The 20335-nt window shown below is 36.4% G+C and overlaps 1 protein-coding gene across 3 annotated transcripts; it reads right to left on the bottom strand.

The window, feature by feature from the left end:
- Window positions 1-9439: 9439 nt before the first annotated feature.
- Window positions 9440-17305, bottom strand: ZNF770 (zinc finger protein 770). 3 transcript variants are annotated; one of them, XM_042870284.1, is made up of 3 exons: window positions 17123-17305; window positions 16884-17032; window positions 9440-12853 (listed from the first exon to the last, which is right to left on the bottom strand). In XM_042870284.1, exon 3 carries the CDS (start codon window positions 12719-12721, stop codon window positions 10562-10564), a length of 2160 nt encoding a protein of 719 aa, XP_042726218.1. In that variant the 5' UTR covers window positions 12722-12853; window positions 16884-17032; window positions 17123-17305; the 3' UTR covers window positions 9440-10561. The 3 variants fall into 3 exon arrangements, with proteins under 3 accessions (XP_042726218.1, XP_042726202.1, XP_042726211.1); XM_042870268.1 differs by having other exon boundaries at window positions 16936-17032; XM_042870277.1 differs by having other exon boundaries at window positions 16936-17032; window positions 17127-17305.
- Window positions 17306-20335: the final 3030 nt, after the last annotated feature.

Genomic DNA, 20335 nt, shown 5'->3' with positions numbered 1-20335 from the left:
AGGCAGACACCACTGAAGTCTGTTTGAATGTGACCTCCTTTGTTTTGATAACAAGGTGATCACCATTTCATTTCTTCAAGCAGAGGCTAAACTAAACATTCTTTTTGAAGTTGAATTAGAATGTTCAAGGGGAATGAGAGAAAAGTAATGACAGTACCTTGAATAGGATCAGAGGATGGCTGTATTCAGATAAATATGCTTCCTTCGTGCCTTCACTTTGAAAGTTCCAGAAAAGCTAAGTTTTCTATATAGAAACTAGTAAAACAAAGAAGTTAAAAAAGTACTGGTAACAAGTTCTCTGAACAATGAGGGCTGAGCACCGCCTTGACTGATGACTGAAGCCTTTAGAGAGACCTGCAATTAATGACAACGCGTAAACGCAAAGCAATTAAAATACACTTACACCATTGTACCCTGACACTTAAATGGTGATAAAAGTAAGCAAAATAAGGTACAAGGGTTGCTCCAAAAATAATGCCTCTTATTTTACCAAGTTGGTCCACAATGCCAGAGGCAGATGTTGATGGTGTGGCAGCAGAGGTTGAACTTTCCCTCCAATACTCCATTACATTTTGTTGCTGTATGACAGTTGGCAGCAGAGGAGCAGTCTGACAAATTGGCATCTGACCTGGAAATGAGTATGAAGCAAAGGTATGTCACTGAATTCCTCCGTGTGAGAAAAAATGGCACCTCTTGGCATTCATTGACACTTGCTGAATGTTTATGGAGACCAAACAATGGATATGAGCACAGTGAAGCAGTGAGCGGTGTGTTTCAGCAGTGGTTACAACAACGTTAAAGACAAACCACATTTCAGGGGGCCGTGCAGATTTTTATAAGCATGGCATGCAGAGTTTTGTTCATCAAGATTGGACATAAGTTTTGCTTTCAAGCCTTAAGAGCTGCTGAACCTTTAAAGAGGAATTGTGAGACCAGGCATGATACCCACAGTATTATGTATGTACCCATCTGTAACTCTCACTCCTGCTCACAGCTGTGTTAACGCTCATCTTTTGAATGTTATGCTTACTTTTCTCCAGAGTGGAGGCACTTCTATCACTTTCCACCCCAAACTGCTTTGTTGTTAAGGGAAAAATAGTACCCCGTACCCCATCTTCCACAAAGCCTTCTGTGAAGTTACCCACCTTTCTGTACTCGCTGACTTAATGTATCTAGAACATCAAATATTCTTTCTTAAAAAAAATAAATAAATCTGTGAGTTCATTTATGAAGAAGCCATGCGTTTGAGTAGATGCTTAAAATGATTTCAAAATGTTATGTATTTTTAGGCTGCATATAGTCCTGGTCAATTGATAATCAGTGCTGCTTTGATGCTTACATAGCTCTTCTTGCTTTAGACCCTTACCCTTCCATATTATTGCAGCCAAAAAAGAAAAAGAAAAAGCTTTTCTTCTTTATTTGTGAAGTATACAAGCCAATGTCATAAATAAGCTGTCCAATTACTTATTTATTTATTACATCAATGATATTCTCCCAGATACAGTGTGGTTCAGGAAGTATCTAGTGATAATCAGCATGGATTCAGTTTATGTTCTATCTTGTATTTTAGATTTTTTGGGTTCTACTTAGAGACACATAAATAATTAATTTGTAGTGCTGAAACTTCAAAAAACTCATTATCACAGAAGGAAATAATGGCACTGTACACTTTGCCTATAAAAGAGAAGAAGGAATATAGTTACTGACATAATATTATATAGTGATTTAAGAGTGACTTAACAAGATTCAAGATAGCTGGGTACACTTGATTACTTACTGCATAAATGGTAGGGTTAAACAAACAAACAGGAGACCCTCCCATTGAGTCACCAGGTTCAGAGTGGACCCCCTTACTTTCTAACCTTGAACCAGGGAGGTAAGGAGCCTAGGTGCATCTGGATCCACTCCTAGTCCCTAGACTTAGCCAACAGCTTGTGTCTAAGGGATTTTATGTACACAATCAAAGATTTAATCTTAGCAAAATTGACAAAGCATATGATCACATATGATCTTAGTGAGTCTATCAAAGCCTAAACCAAACTATTAGTCACTTACCAAGGATCTGTACTGGCAAGGTGTCTTGTCATCAACGTGTAAGGGATCTCTGTGCAGGTGTAGCCTTGAGAGACATCCCCACTCAAGGAGGGTCCCATTATGCATTCAGCTACCACATAGGCAAACTCATAGGATTCTTGAGCTGCTCTCTATTTATGGGATGATTGACTCATAGTCATACTTGTTTTGTTGTTTTTTTTTGTTTTGTTTTTTTTTTTTTTTTTTTTTGAAAAAGGCACATGCTCGAATAGCCCTCAGCTGTTGAGCCAGGTGTCTGTTATCAGTTCATTCAGCCCACTCAGTTTGAGACAGATTTGTGGTTGTTACTCTGTTTTTATGAATGCTGTCAACATTGTTACTCATTGTTTGCCGTGCAAGGCAAGACCAGAGTAGGGAGTTGGGAGAAAGAAGGGGGGTAGAGGGGAGCACATGATGACATTCATCCCTAAATGTTTATAGTATTGTGTCTTTAAAATTGTTATGCTAGGGTCTATAGTGAGATGTGACTTAATTCACAGGAAACTGCTGATGTTTTGATTCTTTAAAACAATTCAGCAGTTCGATGACAATTCTGTAATAAATTTGTGGGCTTGTATCTTAGCTATGAGGCTAATTTGGTATACGTATATTATTTAACCTCTAATTAGCAATGCAAGAACATTATAAAATTGCAAAGTGCTTTGAATTTCATATGTATTATGTAAGGAGTAAATATCATTCTTAATTCATTTTCAGTGGGAAAGAATCTCAGTAATATACACACATTATGTCATGTTTGAATTACAGTCTGTTTTTACTCTAAGTCATACTAATATACTAGTCTAGAGAGAATCCATGCCTGTGGAATTTTCCTAACTGGAAACATATATGGGTAAGAATCCACGACCATGACCATCCTACTTGTGAAGATGCAGTACATATACGGACTAGAATTTCTTCACCAGTTAAACTAGATGCAGCAGCTACATATTCTAGTCTAAAAGTTGTTTCAGTCTTTGTGAAACAAAGAGTTGTTACTCTTTCAAACAAATACAGGAATTAAACCTTTTAATCTTTTCTTTCAGTTCTTTGAAATAAAAAACTCTGCATGGAGGAATACAGATTATGTATGGGTAACACGTATCTACCAGTGGGAACGCTTTGTTCCAAAGAATATAATAAACATCAGCACTTCCCTCAGGTTGCAGTCATTACTCTACCCTTCAGAAAGGAGTTGGATTCGGTGATCATTATGGGTCCCTTCCAACTCAGAATATTCTGTGATTCTCTGAAGACCGGAAACCTCCTGTGTCCCTTAGTTGTTGAAGTAATAGGAAAAAAATATATTCATTATATTTGCTTTCAGATATTAAAAAGTAAGTAAATCAGAAAAGCCTCTCAAAATAGATCACAGGAATCTTTCAGCTCCTAAGAAGTTGAGGCACAATATCGGGTTATTCATTTCATTAATCTTTCACAGTAGAGAATATTCACATAGACTGAATATTCAGTCTGTTCATTATAATTTTAATTCAATCATATTATATTGCCTTTATAATTTTAAGTGTATTCTTGTAATCCAAGAGTTTGTCACTATGTTCATCACAGTAAATATGTGTACTTCCAAGTATGTGTACTTTCACAAAGTAAATATGGGTACTTTCAGAAATGATGCCTCAGTTTAGTAACAGATGCTTCTTAAAATATTTAGAATTCTAAAGTGCAAAGCAGCCGTCAGTAGCATTCTGATTTGTGTATAAATATTTATTTATCACACGTTCTGGCCAATGTACTGCCCTTGATTTTTGTGCAAAACTTACAGTAACTTCAATGGAAAATCTGAGCTCACGACTAGAAAAAAATATGGCAAATTCAGCAGCCCAGCTGCTTTTATATTCCAGAACAGTAAGCAGTGCCTCTAATGAAGGAGATGGATAAGTATGGGAATTTATGTCACTTTTAGCTTTCTGTTGCTGGGCAAACAGCTCATATTAGAGCAGATTATGGGCTAGCACAATTCTCTTCAGATACTTTTACCTGGATTCCTACCAATTGGAACAGAATAGTTATATAAACATAAGAAACCAGTGGCCAGTACTTAATGCTTTAGAAACAGTTGCTAGAAATCCTGTGAGACTGGTATATGATAACATCTCTATGAGGAAGTGTCCCTCTTAAATCTGTAGTGCAGCTTAATCTCTTTAAATGTCGTTTCTAGCATTTCAAAAATGTCTACTCATTTTTATCATTTTCTTATGGTTCTCTATGTGTCTCAGAAACCAGATACGAGTAACAGAAATGCTGCATCTAGTAGAAATTCCCTACTAGTGAAAAACAGGAAAAAAAAAAAAGAAAAAGAAAAAGAAAAAAAAAAAAGGTAGACAACCCCCGTAGGAAGATTTGGACAACTGTGAAATATGAGATGAAAAAACTCTTAGTTATTACAGTATCATAAAAAGCATAAAAATTCAACAAAATTGCAGATGGTCCTTTCAAAATATGACAGACTGCTTGTAACAAAGTTTCTACACCAATATCTAGAATTCTATTACTAGTTACTACTAAAGATGTTCAGGATATGCTTTTCTCCACAGCTGTGTATACTATCAAGCCTTTTATTTTGCTTTTTCCTGATTACTCAACTCTATGCTATTAATCATAAAAAAGTTCACTGTAGCATAGGATGGCATTTTGACTAGAGCAAAGAGTAAACAGTCTTTACAATACAGACTCAATATTTCTAACCAGTGAAGTTAATGTTACTGAGTGCATGTACTATATACATACTCAGTAAACAACTCAGATCCTTTTTTTCCTAGTAGTCTAATCAAAGAAGTTCTAAGACACCTTAGATTTAAAAATAATAACAATGAAAAAGAAGTATATACATATGCCTTGATGTGTTTTCAGAAGCAATGCTATCAGTTCAGCATTGCAAGTGATATTCTGTCCAACCTACAAATCCTACAGCACCAACTCTTTTTTATGAAAAAAATTAATGAGAAATAAATCTGCTTGATGGAAGAACACAAGAACTTTATCACTGAAATGAGATTCTAAAAGCAAATTGTTTCCTTTCTGCTAGTACTAGCATGAAAAATGTTATGAAAAGTTAATCCTACTTGGAGAATCATTGGGAACATAGACCTTCAATCATATATCCTTTCTCACAATATAGAAAAAACATACTGCAGAGAAAACTGAAGCCTGTCTCATATGTAACATAACAGTTAATCAGTAGAGAACCACTGTAAGATGCTGAGAGCTATCTCCAGTTGTCGTTGAGTTTTCTGTAGGATATATTCCTAGAACTTTTCATCTTTGCCTTTATATTTTTTAGGTTTTTGGTAGACATTTTCAGTAACGCAACAGGATTTTAAGAAAGGATAAAATGAGAGTAAAACATAATACTGAAAACAGAAGCCATTTTGGTGCAATACTGAAAAATCAAATAATAATAACAACTCTTGCTGGAAAATACTGTAATATAAACAGCAATTTACATAACAAAAAAAATGGAGCTTATTGTCAAACAGATTATTCCTCTGCAAATTGCACTGGCATCAGACACACTGTGAAATGCCTGAGGAAATTCTTATGATGCTATTTTCAGTACCTAAGGACTGCTAATATTGAGACGTACAGGATAAAATACAATATAGAATTAGCTATGGCAAACAAAGCTGACAGGATACTACTTCAAAGTTGATCTCAATGTCATGAAAAAAAAATCCTAACATCAGTCTTAAAAACTATCCTCAAATTGACAGACACCTGAGGTGTATAGAAGGCTTAGCAGATTTTTACTCAGTTTAATAGGATTTCATTTTCACAAACTGGATCCTATTCAAAAATGAAATAAAAACTGAGGATATCAGCTGAGTTTCTGGAGCTCAGCAAACAATGTTTTCAAACAAATACAAAGCATTAAACTGTATATTGTTTAAAGAAAAAAAAAGCACAGATAACACAAATTTGCACACCAAGAAAGTAGTGTTTCCCTTGAATTCAGTAGAAATTTAATTAGTCCAATGCATTAGCAGTATACATGGGAGACAACATGGGCATAGACTTTTTTTTTTTTTTCCACATTGGTGACCAAATAACGTTCTGCATTCCTCACATTCTAGTGCCACATCAAGTGAAGCAGCAAGAGGCAAAGCTCAGTAGCCACCATTTCCATATGCTCTTAACTACCCTAATTACGCAAACCACTTGCAGTGAAGGACACGCTCCACTGTTTACATCATGGCTGGTCATCTTCTTGTGTGCTCATGCAGTGCTTCTTATACCACTCCTTCAAGTGTGTGGCCCCAAACTCACCAGTTCCTCAGACCCATACATGGGCCCTCAGACTGCTTTCACATAACATTCTTGTTAAGACACACTTTCCCCCTACAAACTCTTCCAATGCAAAAGCTTCAATCACCTTCTGCATACCATATTCTTCTTCATTACTCATGCATCTCATGTACAGCCCCAAAATTTATTTTCTTCATAGTCCGCCATAGCTAGACAATCAGAGAATTATGGAGTTTTTTGGGACATGTACACAAGGCACCATTCTGCATACCATGGAGGCACATATATGACAAACAACTCGGTGATTCTGAGGTCACTATGAGGTTTCACAGATCCATAAAAATTAGGATCAGTTATACTGAAAGAATTCCAGTGAAGAGGAAGGATTTTAGCTGCACATACAAATTTTATCAGGTACATACAAGAATAAAGTCATACATCACCAGATCCCGGAAGAAGACAGGAATTCAGATAGTGAAGTGTACAAATGTAGAACAGAATTTAAAAACTTGTGATGGTTTGTGGCAGAAAATGTTCACGTTAGAACAACAGTTTTTGAACAAGGAAATGATCGATTCTACTTGTAATTTTGTTGATACAGGGGTGATTAACACATTAATGGACTTTGAAGATTCACTTTTTAAATGGATGCTAAAAAAGATGCTGTGTAAAGCTGCTTGACAGACTTATATGTAAAGGCACAATTAGAATGCTCAACCTGGAGAACATATGTATATGTACATAGGTGTATAAGAGTGAAGTCACTTCTGTAATTTCCATTTTCCTTGTAACTGCCTCTCAGCCATCAGACCATAAAAGCTGGGCTATTAAGTTCAGACTTGCATTCAAAAAATCCACAAAACCTTGTGCTAGGAACATGAACCATGACCTCTTTAGTTATTTAGGACACCTAGACATTTGGAACATTATTACCAGGGGCCTTTAGAAAAACCAAACCTGTAGCCTATTTGATATAAGAGTCATCCAACTGTACGTTATTCAAGTGAGGTTCTGTTGTCAGAAACCAACCAAAAAAACTAAGCATTAAATCCAGCATCACAGTTCACATCACAATCACAAGCCTAAAACTCTTATTACCTTCAATTAAGTTTCTTTTGTATCTGTTTCCCATTTGCCTCGTGAACTTTTCTTGTTGGCTATAGGAATAATAGCAAGAGATCAAAGACAAGCGAAAAGTGAGAGGTAGCTAGAAAAGCTTAGTGAGAGGTAGCTAGAAAAATGAAAAAAAAAGGTTTTCTTTTTTTCTAGATAATTTTTTTTCCCTGTACATAAAGTTGTGACTTTCTAAGAGCATTGCAAGGATAGCATGACAACCACGTAAAATCATTAATGTTTTAAAATTAACCATAGCTGTTTTCCTAGACAGAAAATGGACTGTGATCAGGTAGTACTGCAGTTCCTATGAATTTAGTATTGCATACTTTATTTGCCTTAGAAAAAAATCCCTTTAACCTTCTTCTGTTTATCTGTCCCTTCTTCTAAATCACATAGAACTTCCTCACAGCTGAATCCATGCATTTTATAAGCTCTCCTGAAAGAAGTCTGTTAGTATCATAGGGGGACCTTCCATTTTCCTCTTTACAATATGCTTTAGTTTTGTGCATAATCTTAAAACAAACAAGACAAAAAAACCCACTATGTTTCTATGGGGTTATTACTGCTATCTATCAGCTCATTCCAACTAAATTAATTACTGGCAATGTTTATGCCACCAAATATACTTGAGATCAATGGCTTGAACTTGCCTGGAAGCATGACGGAAAATGACTAATCTAATAATAAATGACATGAACTATTATTCCTAACACTTGGAAAAATTACTCTAGCTCAAATACTCAAAAGAACTTGGAGAATTTTAATGACAGTTTCAACCTTAGATTTTTTTCCCCGGACTTGCAGAAACCTTTTTACTTATGTCTAGCAGGTTAAAGCTATAATTCCCCTACAACTGTGAATTTATCCAGCACTAAACTTTTGATAAAAATAATAGAGCCAGATAAGCAAAATGACCATTATTGCCCTTCTAAAAATCCCATGGAGCCCACATATTACCTTAGATTCCCAATTAATCAGACATTAATACTCTTTCTTCTACTTATCTCTCAAATTTAGCTTTCTGTATTCATCTTTCTCCCATTTCACTAAAATCAGTATTTTTGAAAACACTCGGTTTATTTTTCTCCAAATATTATGCTTAAAAATATATTTTTCAAATGACTGACTTCTTAAAAAAAAACAAACCAATTTCTCTCTTTTAAAATGTTTAACTTTATTTATATAGCAAAAAATTCTGAAAGAAAACCTCTCTGTTCTAACATGCAAAGTGTTATATTCTAATATCTAGTCTAACTTCTCCGCACACTGAATGTTACATAGTTTCAACATTATTTTGTTTGCGCAAAAAGTATACAATAAAAGTGCAATATAAATAAAATAGTTTATTACAAATATTTTTAAGAGCTCTACAATACACTTTCAAAATATTTTATGAAGCATTCTCTTTCAATACAAAACAACTCACATGGGAAGAAAAACAATCTCGGTATGTAACCACAGTTGTTCTTAAGATTCTCAACTAGCCTGTCATATAAAAATCGTAATATTTCATTTGCTCTGAAAGTGGAGATACACACACTCAAAAATATGGTAAGAACTCTCTTCATCCTTCACTTCATTTATATCAAGTACTACAAAGGCTATTCCACAGCAAGACCTAGAGAAATAACTTCAAGACAAAAAAAAAAAGTTTACCTACAGAACTTACAATTCTGTTAATTTAGATGTAGGATTAAAAACTTCAGGATTAAAATGTTCAGAAGTTGCATAACAAAGCAAAATGTACCAAAAGTTTAGGTTAGATGTTAGGAAGAAATTCTTTACATGGAAGGTGGTGAGGCACTGGAGCAGGTTGCCCAGAGAAGCTGTGGATGCCCCATCTCAGGTGTTCAAGGTCAGGTTGGATGGGGACCTGGGCAGCCTGAGCTGGTAGATGGCATCTCTGCCCATGGCAGGGTGATGGAACTGGATGATCTTTAAGTCCCTTCCAACCTAAGTCTGTGATTCTACAATGATTCTTCAGAGGAAAAAAGAAAAAAAAAAAAAAAAAAAAAAGAGAAACTTCATTTTTTTTTTCCTTGATGATTACAGCTCCACTGCACTTACATTTTTTGTCAGACCCACATGAACAACAGATAAAGCTCTCTACTTACCAGAAGTATAACCACAGATTTTATTCACAAAACCAAAATTACTTAATTTGAGCGAAAAATTATTTTTAGTCTCTTATATTTAATGTAACAAGAACATGATTTCCCAACAAAACTACTTGCCTGGTTTATAACACCCAGGAGAACATTTTTTTATAATGGTGCAATATGCACAACAGAAGGAATAAATAACTGCACATGTATTATCCTTGATAATTTTTTTGCTTTCTTTGCTTGCAGAAAAATAATTCACTATTGCATGAAAAAAAAAAAAAATACAAAAAAGGGATTCTGCAAGAAGTGCAAATAATGAAGTGTTAAAAGGGATTGATTAAAAACCCTGCTACTTTAGCACTACCTATTCATTTTACCACTAATAAGGAAAGGATGTAATTTCTCACCCATAGATCTCCAAGCACATTACAAATATGGAGTTAGGTTATTTTTCCTCTATTAACTGTTTTATAATTCTAGTCAACAGTTTTTCCTCATTAAATATTATTTTCCACTTTTTCAGCTTGTTCTTTTTTTCCTGCATCTTGTTCATCCAAAATTAACTATTAGTCTTTCTTGAATAAAACATGGACTAAATACAGCAAATGTGCACATTTTAATGCTTGCAACGTACAGAGAGCCAGAAGAAAGCAGCAGGACCATTTTTCCTGTATTCCACAAGTTGCCTTCACTTTTTGATCATTCTCATTGAACAGCTACAGAACACTGCGGATTGCCATGACACCATCAATACAGTAAAAATGTGTATTTAAAAATACATTTGTGAAGAAAACAAATGTGAAGTAGCTTTCTTATTGCTTTGTTTTGTTTTTACCATCTTCTCACAGTTACCAGATATTACAATCAAGCGGGCAGTTCTGAAAAGAGCAAATAAAGTCATTAGGTCATCTTCACAACGTAAAGAGATAATCCTGTTCAGTTGGTTGTTCAGTTTAACATAATCCTTTTAATAATCATGTAATCAAAAATATTAATGTATAACTTCAGGGGACAGTATCCAGGTTGAGAGAAAACAATGTTTCTGACTGTTGCTGACTGGAACTCAACTTTAACCTCTCCTTAAAGTGAGTAAGGTGATGTCTTTTCAAATGTGGAGACTGTCGGAAACTTTTACCACAAATTGAACATTCAAATGGCTTCTGTCCAGCATGCATGAAGTAATGTCTTTCAAGCTTAGAAAATGATTTAAACGTCTTAAAACAGAGACTGCACTGGTATAGTTTTCTTCTTTCAACACTTTCAGAAAAATCAGGCCAGTAACTACAACAGCTTTGCTCCGTTTCCATCAATTTACTACACAAATAAGGCTCTGTGTTTCTACTGCCAGCGTCAAGAACAAAGGCTTCTGATTCAATTTCAACTTTGATTTTAGCTGCTTGATTTGACTGAGTCAGCTCAAATTCTTGAAAGCCAGGTGCCTCTGAAGGTGCTTGAGAATAATCTGAATAACTCTCAGGCTGAGAAGACTCAAATTCAATGTGATCTTCCCGATGACTGAAGAATTTGTGCAGATTTTCAAATTCTACATAGCAAACAGGGCTTTTATAGTTATTTTCAGTATGGGTGAGCTGATGTCTTTTTAAGTGAGCTGACTGTCTAAATGTCTTCCCACAAACACTACAGCCAAAGGGCTTCTGTCCTGTGTGTATAAGGTAATGTCTTTGAAGTTTGGATGAAGATGGAAATATTTTTTCACATCTGTCACATTTACACACTTTGTGTCTGTTATGTATATTTTTAGGAGCTGAAAAAGCATAGTGAAATATTTCTGAATTTTCAAGGAAGCTATTACCTGATGAACCATAAAAAGCATCATCCCTATTATGCACTCCATTACTGATGCTTAACATGCTTTCACCAGTAAGCACACCTTCTAAATTAATTCCTACCTTGAGAGGTTCTAGATGCTCTTGCCAGTGTAATGGCACAGCAAACCTTCTTTTCATCCAATTGACAGCCTCGCACAGGTCAAGCTTGCTACAGCAGTCCTTGAAAGATTTAGTGGAAACATTTTTATCAGTTTGCTGCTCTCTAACTGCAACCAGGTCAGGACTCCTACAGTGACCTGATTTCATTTTTTCTCTGCCAGTCAAAGAAAAATCTGATAGCTTTCCTCCAGTGTGCTTCAGCTTCATCTGGATCTTACTTTTCATGCTGACTGTGCGACTGCATGCTGTTGTGCAACTTGAGCTTTTCTCATCTCTTAGATAACATTTATGCAAATTTAGGACTTCCTCTGTGTCAAAACACTGCTCACACACTGGACACTGAAATGGTACGACATAAATCAAATAAACATCATGTGGGTCATTCTCATGCAATTTGAATGTGTCAGCATTCTCAAAACTATCCATCTTTCCTTCTGACAGTTTCTGTAGTCTGAGATGTTTAGTTTTTCCTTTGTATATGATATTGGAGACAGCCTTATTTCTGGCATGGAGTTGTTTGTGCTTCATGAGTTTGCTCCGTATTTTAAATCCCTTCTGACAAAAGCAGCACTGAAAAGGCCTTTCTTCAGTATGCATGAGCTGATGGATTTTCAAATGTGTTGACTGCCTGAAAGATTTGCCACACGAAGAACACTTAAAAGGTTTCTGGCCAGTGTGAATAAGGAAGTGTCGTTCCAGCTTAGATCTCGATGGAAATGTCTTGTTACACAATTCACAAGGGTGAGTTTTCTTTCTCCTTCTTGTACCATGTAGACAATCTGCCTTCTGACACTGATGCAGCATCCACTTCTCTTCAGTTGTAAAAGACTTCCAGCACACAGAACATCGAAATATGCCACAAGTGACCCCATCCTGCTCAGAACTCACAGATTTTTCTTCTTGCTTGATACAATTCTGATAGTTTTCATTATGAAGCTGCTGATGCTTCAACAAAGTAATTACATTTTTGAAGTTTCTATGACAAAAATTACACTCAAAAGGCAAATTATGGGTCAACTGATGCCTCTCCAGATGGACCAACTGCCTAAACGTTTTATAGCACACATGACATTCAAATGGCTTTTGACCAGTATGTATCAGATAATGTCTTGCCAATTTTGATGGAGTTTCAAACTGCTTATAGCAAATGTCACATATATATGGCTTTTTCTTGGGTATCCTGTTAGCTGTTACACAATGCTGAATTCTTAACATTGTTAAAAAGCAGTTATACCTTGCCTACTGTTAATTTCTTCAGGTGAGTATTTCAAGCGAAATCATCAATTGTGCACTAAAGCAGCAGGCTGTACAAGCTGTCAGTTTTCTTAACAGAGATACCACAGGTCCCTAAAGTAAGAGAAAAAGAACAGTATTTTAGCCTATACTAATACAAGATTGTTTGCCCTCTTCCCTTTTCTTCCTCCTCCTCCCCCCCCAATAGGACATCAAAAACATCCAGATAACAATATTTGTGATTTAGTTTAGTTTAAAATGCTTTCCTGATTACAGAGTATTCGCTTGTTATTTTACATAATATTGAAATCTTTTCTACTTTTCAGAAGAAGCAAGCTTAAGTAACCAATGCTTTAAAACAGATATTATTTAATCTTGCCTGTTACTTTTAAATTATGTGTAGTTCAGCTACATTATACTATTTAGATTATTTACAAATAAAGAATATACTTTCCAAAAAAAAAAAAAAAAAAAAAAAAAAAAATCAACAAAACTTACTACAATAAATTTCTTCCCTACAACAGGAATTCTAAATCCCACATATGGAATTCACAATGATAAAAAGAGGTAAGAGCTAGGGATTCTTGGCCTTAGAACATCAAAAGTAAGGGAATGCAATGTTTGTAGGATGTGAAAATAAACAATACATTGAAACAAAGCACAGAGTTACAATTTACATTTGTATGTTTTCTCAACTTCATACAGAACAAACAGTAATCACTTTTGCTCAGAATGGCACACACAAGAGCCAGCCACAAAGCACAGCAGAATGTAACTGTTAACTACCATCAGAACAAGGATGGAACACAGACTGTTTACTATACCACAACCAAGCTAGCACATCTGAGTTGTGATACTTAACCATGCATATGCTCTTATGTCATTGTAAACATAAACATTACCTTAAATCATTGTAGTGAATGATTTAGAATAAATTGAAGTCATGAACCAGTCTGTTTTATTCTCCTGGAATTTTCAAGTCAGAGCACACTTCAGCAGTATGCTGCGTCTCTGCTAAAGCACAGTGACTTGAAAATAAGAAACTTCTCATGCTCTCAATTATTGGTATTCTTAATAAAATATTCATAGGAACATCTCAAGCAACTATTTAGCCCAAGCCCTCCATTCATATCAGACAACTTCCAAAGAGATTTAAAGCACTTCCACTTCGCACCAAGCTCTCCTTGTGCTCAGCTGACCCTCTCTTTACTACGAAGTTTGTTCCTTTGTCCTTCATTCAGTGAACATGGAAAACAATTAAAAGTTGTTTCCTGATACTACTCTGTGTATTATTTTTTTTTCTGGTAATAGAAAAGTCCTTCCCTCCCCTCCAAAAAAAAAAAAAAAAAAAAAAAAAAAAGTGTTTCTTTTAGGTTCACTTTAAAAAAAAAAAAACAAAAAAAAACTGATAGGTGTTTTTAGTCATCACTGGACTACCTCTTCAATTAACTCTTAAATTGCAGCATCTGAGACAGTAGAAGTACTCCAGACCACAAAAGTCAGAATAACAGCATGAAAATACTTCTGCAGAATTATCTATATCCCCTTATATAAATGGAGAAAGGATGTAAGGAACAAACTTCAAAACAACAGCTTAAGAAGGCATGTAACGACTTTATGGTATACATTTTCACCAACTATAATTCGTGGTATTTTGACACTATAAATGATACTACTCACAAGTTGTTTATTCTTTCTTACATGCCACCAGAACTAATTTATTCAACGTTTCTAAAGCTTTTACAAGTTTCAGCGTTTCTAAAGCTCTGCCTCCTCCCAAGGAGACAATGTCCTTCATTTTTAAGAATTCAGAAATACCTGAAAAGTTCATTTAAAGTAGTTCCAAAGAATAAAAGCCTTCTGCAATGTAAAGCAAATTAAGATGAGATTTTAAACATATGCACAATAAAATACTTGATAAACCAAGGTTTTTCTTATGTTCAACAGAAAGAAACCTGTTCATCTTGTAAGATCTTTCCATCTCTCATAGGCATCATACTTAATGGAAATAATGTTTGCATGTGTGCCTTAGATGCAGGTGTTACTGTACCAAGGAGTTATCTAATCTTGGTTGTTCAAGATAAGATTTAACACTATGGAGCAAATGAAAAAGTCAACTTTTCCTTTCCTATTTGCTTCCTATATAATTTTAACAGCTACTCAGTTTCAGCCTTTTGAAGATGCAAAACAATGCTCTTAGGAGACTCCCTTTTCCTCCTACTTGTCACATCAGATGAATGCAAAGAGTTTAGAGTAAATGTCTGACACCAAATGCTTTCTAGTTTGTGCTTCAGTGAATGCAGAGACAGGTAGGCTGAGAAAAGTAGCATGCTTCTCAGCTGTGCTGGAACTTCCTGTACAGTTATGGTTCAAGGCAGCCTCCATTAGAACTGAAGGAAAGCCTCCTGAGAAAGAACTGTAAAGACTGACAAATTTTAGCTAACATGCTGTCATACAGATCTAATTTACACATGAGGAAAGGACTCAAACAGTACAGTGACATGCAAAGAAAAAAGTCAAAGCGAAAGACAGCTGTGGCATATTACACAAGGGATTTTGTATTTAGCTTATAAATGTATTAAAGATTCTATCTGATGAATGAGGAAAGTGTTCTGTAGTAAAAGGTGTCAAAAGCACAGTAGAGCTGGTCATTTGCCACTGAAAAACTTTAGGCTCAAATGAGGCAGTGCAGAAGGAGAAAAATGATAAGAGCAGCTTTGTGTGGCCAAAATACATTTTCAAGTTGTATTTATTAAGGATAGATTTCTCCATATCAATTTCATCACGAACTGTGCCTTCCAAATCTAAAGAATAAACACACTGCTGCTAAAGATCAAAGAACAAAAGACTAGTTTGGAATATTCTTTTCTGCAAGCCCTGGAAATACACAGGCTTGTCCTAATTAGAAGTAGTACTTCCCTATGCAATACAAATTTAGTTTACAGATTTCATTTGTAGACTAGGCCCAGTTAATATTAAATTGGCACTACTTTTCATCTTGGCTGCAAGGTCATGCAGAAAAATAAAATAAAGATGCAAGCCATTGAAGGTCCACAGAGTACTCTCCTGTGTCTAAATATTATTTAAATACATATTATTATTTATTTTTCAGATGACAGCAAGCTGATAATCAGAGAAGGTCTAAGGGGAAAAAAACCCAAAAAACTGGACTCACACTTCAGTAAGAAGAAAGACAAGATTTTCTGGAAAATGAACACCTTACTAGGCAACAGTTACACAGATGAGACCTGGGGGCAGTTAGAACAGACGCTGAATATGCCAACACCATACTGTTATGCCAGGATATATAAGCAGAAACAGAACTTGAATGGCACACAAATCTCCCATGCTACTGCTTAGAATTCAACAGCTGGAATACTCTATCCCGTTTTGGACAATGCCCTTCAAATTTAATCAAGTATATGAACTTAATGGAGTGAGACTAGATGAGAGGATCAATAAAGATCAGAGCTTATATGCATAATATATTGAAAAATATTAAAATAATTGGGAATGTATGTTTTAAAGGAGAGCAGACCTGATTAAAAAAAAAAAAGACAAACATGCTAAAAAAAAAGTCTGCTGAAAAGAAAAATTGTTCCTCAAGCCATATAAAGCTGTGACTACAAATGGATTCAAATTACAGGAGAGGATTCAAGTACATTTTCCTTACAGTTATACAGTCTTTCTCAATAACTAAGTTGTTGGAGGTAGAACAGTCTCCCAACACACCAGTAACGTCTTCAAGAAGAAGCTGCACAAAGGCATCTCAGATTCCCTCACTCTGGTTTGATGCATGCGAATAAACACAAAACGAATGTTCTAGCCTGTTTTCCTATGACTCATTAATTCAGCTCTCAAAACTTAAGAGCTGAAAATTCAGTGTTTCCAAATTTGCCGCTAACAGATTATTATGCCTTGTTAGCTTATCCTCAGGCCTCAAGAAACACGAATATATATACTTCTCCAGATAGGTGCAAAAAGAGTAATGCCAATAAACACATTAAGCAAGATAAAGTGTTTCTTATATCATTACCTGCAAAACAGACAATTGAAAATCTAGCTGCTTATCTATGAAACACAGGATCAAAAAGAAGCACAACTCTGCCTACATTAACAAACACATTCCATCTGTTTTCCTCACCTGTCCTTCCTCGGGGACAAGGTTGGTATGCTGCACTAAGGGAAAAGCTTACCAGAAACGTGATCTTTAACAGAGAAATCAGCATCAAGCTCCGCGAAGCTAGTGCATCTCATCTGCCTCTGTTTTCCATCTATTTTTTAAAGCATTATCTGAAACAAAAGCACGTAGATGAGGAGTAGCAGCACTAGTTTAACCACACAACGAAGTTTTGCTGAAGAGACTGGTGACCTGAAACTGACCTACCCCAAACGTTGCTACAATTTCGCTCCTTCCTTTAAACAAAACCCTCTTAAAAACAGTTAAAGCAACTAACGAAGCGGCTCCAACTGACGGTAGATCGGCACACAACCGCAGGCAGCTTTTCCACATCGGCAAGCGGGGTCCCTGCAGGGCCGCGGCGGCTCGGCTCAGCGCTACCCGCGGCCGCCCGAGCGGGCATCGCCCGAGCCCAGCACCGGCAGTGCCCGGGGACTGCGCCGCGCCGCATCGCGCCGTGCTGCCGGTAGCGGGCGAGGGCAGATGAGGAAAAGCCGGAAAAACCTTACAGAAACATCCACCACAAGCACATCACCTCCAGCCCACTCGTGGCTGCCGTCGCGTAAACGCTTCCGCCCGGATGGCGCTCGGACGCCGGGAAGCCCGGAAACGTGGGCAGGAGCTTTAAGTTCCCATGCTCGATGCGGTCTCGCCGCCTGCTGCGGACACCGGGGAGCGGCTGGCCTGACCGAAACGTGGGTACCTCAGTTCGCGAGGGTACCCTCATCCTGCGTCTGAAACCTTCGCTGATGTGACACCTCTGATGGGTTGGAACTAAATCTCCAAGGTCCCTTTCTGAGTGAAACCATTCTATGATTCTCTGGAATTACACTGTCACACAACCAAGTGGACAAACATGCCAAAGCTTGTAGCCCAGGAGGTTGGGAGGTAACACTGTCTAGAAAGATCTCCAATAGCTTGTGCACACACCAGTAATAATTTTTTTTTTTTTTCAGAGCCTCTCTTCTGCAAGAGAGGGGCCATGGAAATAGAGTAGCTCATGGGCAGAAGAAGGTGGCTGGAAATGCCAGGGACAATGGCAGGGCCATCAGCTGCTGCCTGGCTGTGGCTGTCCTCAGGTCTTCCAGGCAAAGGCCAAAAATTGCCAGAAAAAGGCAAAAACTATTTCAGAAAGGAACATGCAGATGGTGTAGCAGAGAATAAGAGATTTGCCACAGAAGTCTGTTAATAATTAATAGAATGCAAGGATATGGATGAGGCTGATGGTGTGCTCAGACTGCTGATTATTATGCTGATGGGCACTGTTCTGCTCTACTTCCCTCTATCTGCCTGCCTTCTCCATCCTTCTGCCTAAACTGTATGTAACCTCTTTGGGACAGACATTCCAAAATACAGACACATATTTACCTTCATAGCAAATATGGGTGGGGGCCACATTTCCACTTACGTTGTTCCCACATATGTAGCGCCAAGGGTGACTGCACAACATCTCTTTGCAAAAGAGAGAATGGACGTTTTTGTACAGTGCATAGTATAAGAGGGTCCTGGGCTATGGCAGAGTTTTAAAATAATGGAATAATGATAAAAGGGCATCCAGAATGGTTCTGATATGGTGTGACAAAAGGTTCCACACGGTGAGCATTTGTCTTTGCAGGATTCAAGAAATAACTGGATATTTATCTAGAAAGCAGCAATATCCAGCAGATAAATAAGTAAAAAATCAAGTAAATGAGGCAGATTGGAAATGACATAAAGATTCATGTTTCAGAACAAAAAATAAAAATAAAAAATAAAAATCCACTCAGACTAATGGCATTGTGAAGAGTCTTTCCATCTGGACCAGTGACTTCACATGTGATTTTCAGTTTCTTTAGCCAAACTGTAGGTAAAAGAATACAAGGTGTTGGAAATGTAATCTAGTAGAGACAGACCATTTATCTTACGTGCTGTGACATTTCAGTCCTGGTAATATTTACTCTTCTCAAGTTTAACAACCAGAGGACTTCCCCCTTCTCCAGTGTGGTAAAGGCATGGTCAACAAAAGCACATACCAGACAAGCTTGCATCCATAGAGGGTCATGGCCCCTAGCACTGACTTTTTTGTGAACAGCAGCCATGTATTTCTTTTCCCAGTCTCAGAATTGGGCTGTATACAAAACCTATGTATATACATAAATATTTGTCAATGAAAATAACACCATTCGGACCTTGGAGCATACAGCTTAAATAGTACAAACCACTGCAGTTTACTGCCATATGAGTAAATGATATTAAAACACAGAATTTGATTATTATTCCCTCTTTGGGTAGAAGACATGCCTAATCACCTCTACCTCCTTGTTGCTGAAAACAGATGTCTTGTTGCTAAAAAATATATAATAATAATACTAGTTGGCTACTCATGGATTCTATATACAGTAATGAAAAAGAAGATGACAGCATTTACAGGCTTAAGCATAAAGTACTTTTGCAGGCTCCAGTGTTTGATAAATAAATAAAGCAGGGACATACTGAAGTAGTCTGTGTGATTGCTATCTAATTTGGCATTTGAGAATTTAAGTAAATCTGACTCTGGTGATAACTATAGTGTCACATGAAAGATTTTTCTATTACTCTTCTATTTTCCCAAGGAAAATATAATAAAAAAACCAACCAACCAAACAAACAAAAAACTTTCTAAACTGGTAAAACTGGACAATGCTATAGTTTTGCTATCTAGAACTGAATTTGAGATCTTGGATGCTGAATTATCTCTTCCTTTCTGAATGAAAGCTACCCCTTAGTTGCAACAGCAAAATAAGCTATGTAATCCTTTTATCTTACCATAAATCCATATTTCTTCATTTCTTATAGAATGTACAATGTTTAGGAAAGGAATTAGCATCTCGGATTGAATTACTGTTAGTAAAAAATGATTGATTGCTTCCTCTGTTGATGTACACTACAGTATATTGATATGAAAATAATTTTCAATTCTTTTTAAGTTTTAGGAATTATAAGATTTTACCTTAAAGTATTGTAAAGATGCCTCTGCAAACTGACAGTTGGTAATTCAATTATGTGAGTTGCAGGGACAGTCTGTGAGTTAACTGTGACACATTACCATTAATATTTTGTCTGCTTTTTAGAGGTGTTCCGTACATTAAACATGTGCTGTATATGCAATGTGTTACAGTTATTTCCCTGGTGTTATTTTCATTGAATTTTAGATTAAATAGGCACATAACACGGTAAATAATTTGCTAATGTGTCAATTAATGCCACCTCAGGGCTGAAATAAATTGCAAAGACTTTTAAAACTGTGACTACACATTTTGTGCTAGTCTTAGCTTTCTTCCTTCCTCTGTTTTCCTATTTCCTGCTTTTTTTTTTTTTCCTTCCCCCGCCCTCCCTCTATCCCCCCAACCAAATAGTCCATCTTAGAGTCCTCTAGTGCATAACAATGAATTGCCTTG

Source organism: Lagopus leucura, unplaced genomic scaffold (genome assembly GCF_019238085.1).
Source record: "Lagopus leucura isolate 7727_CA_CO unplaced genomic scaffold, USGS_WTPT01 Super-Scaffold_1, whole genome shotgun sequence".
Classification (NCBI taxonomy): domain Eukaryota; kingdom Metazoa; phylum Chordata; class Aves; order Galliformes; family Phasianidae; genus Lagopus; species Lagopus leucura.
Note: the sequence above shows the minus strand (reverse complement) of the source record. Positions and strands in the feature narration are given on the sequence as shown.

Coding starts and splice junctions, on each gene's coding strand:
- ZNF770 (XM_042870284.1), bottom strand. CDS start 12,721: ATGTTAAGAATTCAGCATTGTGTAACAGCTAACAGGATACCCAAGAAA.